Genomic DNA, 3,530 nt, shown 5'->3' with positions numbered 1-3,530 from the left:
CTGAGAGTCAATGAATGCTTAATATACTGCCGTAAGGGTTTCGAGGGTATGACCGCACAAGACTGGATAAAAATGTACTGAGGGGAAAGAAGGGGAGTGATGCCTTGTCGCTTAGCTCTCTCTTTATATCTGTTGGTCAGCTGTTTGACTTGTGGTTGGTGGATACTTCCATACCACCTTTTTTATCTTTATTCTACATAATGGTTATTCTGTTTACCTCCTTTCTACTCTGTTCTGTTAGTCGTACCCTTTTATTCATAATGTACTTGTTTCACGCAATTTGTGTCTTCCGCGTCCGCGCCCGCGCGGCTCTGATTCATAATGCCTTTCTTTCATGCATTATGCTCTTGTTGCGCTTGTACTCGCGCTGCTTCTATATCTCTAATGTGTCTCTTTACTCTATTATACTATCTTCTCCCTGACAGAAGGTGTGTACAAAATAATATCATTACCAAAGTTACAAAGGGCACATGCTTGTGAGGATTCTGGTCCTTCCTGTCATGGTATTGTACTTTTTTGGGATTCACCACCAAGAACACATCAACTCTCTTGGGCTGTAAACGTCACTATGAATTTGGAGTGGCTTTGCTTTTTCTTTTCCTTCAGGCCCTTATGAAAGTTTGCATATCATATTAGAGCCAGAGGAAAACCAGTTGAAGATATTAGGGGGTTTCAAAGTAGACCCACACGTGCATGCAGGTCACTTTGCATAACCCAGTTTTGCGGGGAGACTGCAAGTCAACGTTCAACATTTGAGTTGAACGCCGGCTTGCCTTGCCTTGCCAGTGGCATGCGCGGGTCTACTTTGAATCCCGCTTTGTTTTTTTCTTGGCAAGCAAAACTATCTTGTTATCCTTTTTAACAAGCTTTTCCTCCAGTTTGGGTATATCTAACTTTTTTTCTCTCTAAATAGATAACTAGTATTTATGAATGAGGAGAAAAAAGGCGATCAACAAATGATACAAAAAAGATCAACTTGTGGGCAAGGAAGGACAATTTTTTCTTTTTCAGAGTGGAAAACAGCAAGAGAAAAAACAATCAAACAAAGCGAAGAAAGGCAAAAAAGAGGCCAAAGAGATGGAATGCTCAAGATTTCTGAAGAGAGGAGGATAAAGACGTGTCGAAGATCTATCCGAATCTGAAGCTGAAAGTTTGGCCGCCACCGCCGCCGGGGAACTGGCCTCCGAACGGATTACCACCGCCGCCGGAATGGGCCTGTTGGAAGAACTGCTGGAAGATGGGGTTTCCGCCGCCGCCGCCGAACGGGTTTCCGTGTCCTGACATCGGATCATTAGGATCATCGCCTGGAGTGATCAAAACAACCAACCATTTCAGTCTTCTACCCCTCGCCTCTAGTCTCATAGCAAAAAGGATGTGTCAAGTCACTTACCGTTGTCGTAGCGCGCTCGTAGCTCAGGGTTCGAAAGTACCTCCTATATGGTCATTTGAAGATATCCGAGCAAAATCAGAAATCTTTTCATAGATTGTCATGGACCTACTTCACTTACATAAGCTTCGTTGAGCGCGGTCATTTTGGCTTGCGAGCCGCCTTTATCCTGTTCCAAAAAAAACAGATCTGAGTATGCGAAAGAAAAGGCAAGGAGAGGGAGGATCAAAACGCACAGGATGGGCCTTGAGGGTAGCTTTGCGATAAGCCTTTTTGAGAGTGCGCTCGTCGGCGTTTTTGGGCACGCCCAAGACCTTGTAGTAGTCTTTCTGTTTGGAGATCTTGAGGCCTTTCTGGGCCTTTCTCAACCGGCTAGAGATTTCTTCCTCGTCCTCATTCTTGCTGTACGCCTCCTTGAGCAGGTTGACGGCCTGTTCCCAGTCTTCGTTGGCCATGAGAGTCTCGGCTTTGCTGATCACTCCCCAGATGTCGTTTTCGTCTCGAGCATGTAAGGTCTCGCAGATTGATTGCGAGTTCTTGAGCTCGTTGAGACCCACGTACGCCTTACATCCGAACGAGTATAACGAAGTCAGAAGTCTCGAGAGCTTTTCGACCTCCTCAACCTCCGCAGAGATCAAGGGTTCGTCGATGCCCGCTTTGAGATCGGCCAGTTGGGCTTCCTTGATGATCACCCTAGTTTTCTCGATTAGGCCCTCGGCCTCGTTTCCTTTGGGGATCAAAAGCTTGATGGCCGACCGGTGTCCGTTCGAGTTGCTGAAGTTGCGCACCTTGGCGAGCTCTTTCTCAAGCGCCTTGAGCTGTCGGAACGCTTTCTTGCACGCCTTCGACTCCGGGTCCGAGTGCAGACACTTCTTGATCGGCTTCATCGACTGTTCGAGCGGCTGGGCTAGGAAAAAGTAGCTCAGGAAGGACAGTCGGAGAGCGGCTATTGGGCTATTCGGCGACAGATGGGTAACATGACTGGGAATAGACAGGGGTGTCAGCTCTTTGAAACCATCGTGCTTGTATGTACATGTTGTATACTTACGTGAGATCACCAGAAGCCTCTTGAATATGACCTTGCATGAAATGACAGTCCGATCTCAACTGACGTAAAGCAGGACTCTGAGGACTGATCTTGATGGCGGCAGAAGCTTCTTCGACACATTTGGAGTAGTTTTTAGCCTTGATGTTCGAGTGGGCATTTTTGAGATGTTTTTGGGCCGACTTGAGATCCTGTTCGAGTGAGGAGAAATCGACTGAGGACTTGTCATGGTTTTTCCTGAATGAGTCTAGTTCGGTTTGGCAGGCATCATAGTCGCCCGATTTGAGATGGATCCGGGCCAGCTGGATCTGAGCCTTATCGAAGTCTTTGAGGCTCAATACTTTCTGCAGGGACTGAGAGGCGTGATGGTTTTGGCCGAGACTCATCTGAGTGGTTGCTTTCTTGTAGAGGGTGAGATAGTCATCCGGGTCTCGCTCGAGGACGAGTTCGTAGAGTTCGAGTGCTTTGGAGGCTTGGCCTGTCGCTAGGAGTGTGTTGGCCTTGGTGATCAGTTGCGAAGTGGGTAATTCGGATGAGGAGGACGAATCGGAATAGGCCATCCGGGCGAGAAGAGAGATGACGGCGAGTAGGAGCAGGGACTTGGTCCGGAATGGAGGATGGAGGGCAGTCATCGTGGTGATATAAGATACGTTCGAGTCGAAGGAGAAGCTGGGTGGGAAGCAAGAAAACTGGGGAAAAGGGTGTTGGTGGCCAGGCTCAGGACGGTCAAGAGAGGTGGCTCTTTATGTTCTCCGGCTGTTACAGGCGCCTGACAGCCACCGTGACAGCGCCCCGACCGAATACAGCCCAACTCCACGTCACTGCTCAACCATCGCCAAGCAGTTTTATCCAACTAGCATATCTCCATACGACTTGTTTCATCCAGCCCTCCAGCATCGCCTCGACAACCACAACCACTCAACATCCAAAAGAAACCACTGGAATGTTCGGAGTGATCTGTTGTGGATTAGTTTGCGGCCAGCTCCGGGGCAGCTAGTGCGTGGGGATGTTCAATCAACACTTTCAAATATATATTTATCTTGGTAGGTATCATCTCTTGCATACTTGACACTGCTAGGAAGGGGCTTCATGATCAAA

The 3,530-nt window shown here is 48.1% G+C and overlaps 1 protein-coding gene across 1 annotated transcript; it reads right to left on the bottom strand.

Moving 5' to 3' along the window:
- Positions 1–1,128: 1,128 nt before the first annotated feature.
- PtA15_15A137 (uncharacterized protein) lies at positions 1,129–3,064 on the bottom strand (the record flags this gene model as incomplete). Its single annotated transcript, XM_053163313.1, has 5 exons — positions 1,129–1,304; positions 1,391–1,433; positions 1,509–1,556; positions 1,624–2,368; positions 2,436–3,064. 5 exons carry the CDS (start codon positions 3,062–3,064, stop codon positions 1,129–1,131), a joined length of 1,641 nt encoding a protein of 546 aa, XP_053027301.1.
- Positions 3,065–3,530: the final 466 nt, after the last annotated feature.

Source organism: Puccinia triticina, chromosome 15A (assembly GCF_026914185.1).
Source record: "Puccinia triticina chromosome 15A, complete sequence".
NCBI lineage: Eukaryota > Fungi > Basidiomycota > Pucciniomycetes > Pucciniales > Pucciniaceae > Puccinia > Puccinia triticina.
The sequence above is the reverse complement of the archived record's forward strand: the minus strand, read 5'-3'. Positions and strand labels throughout refer to the sequence as shown.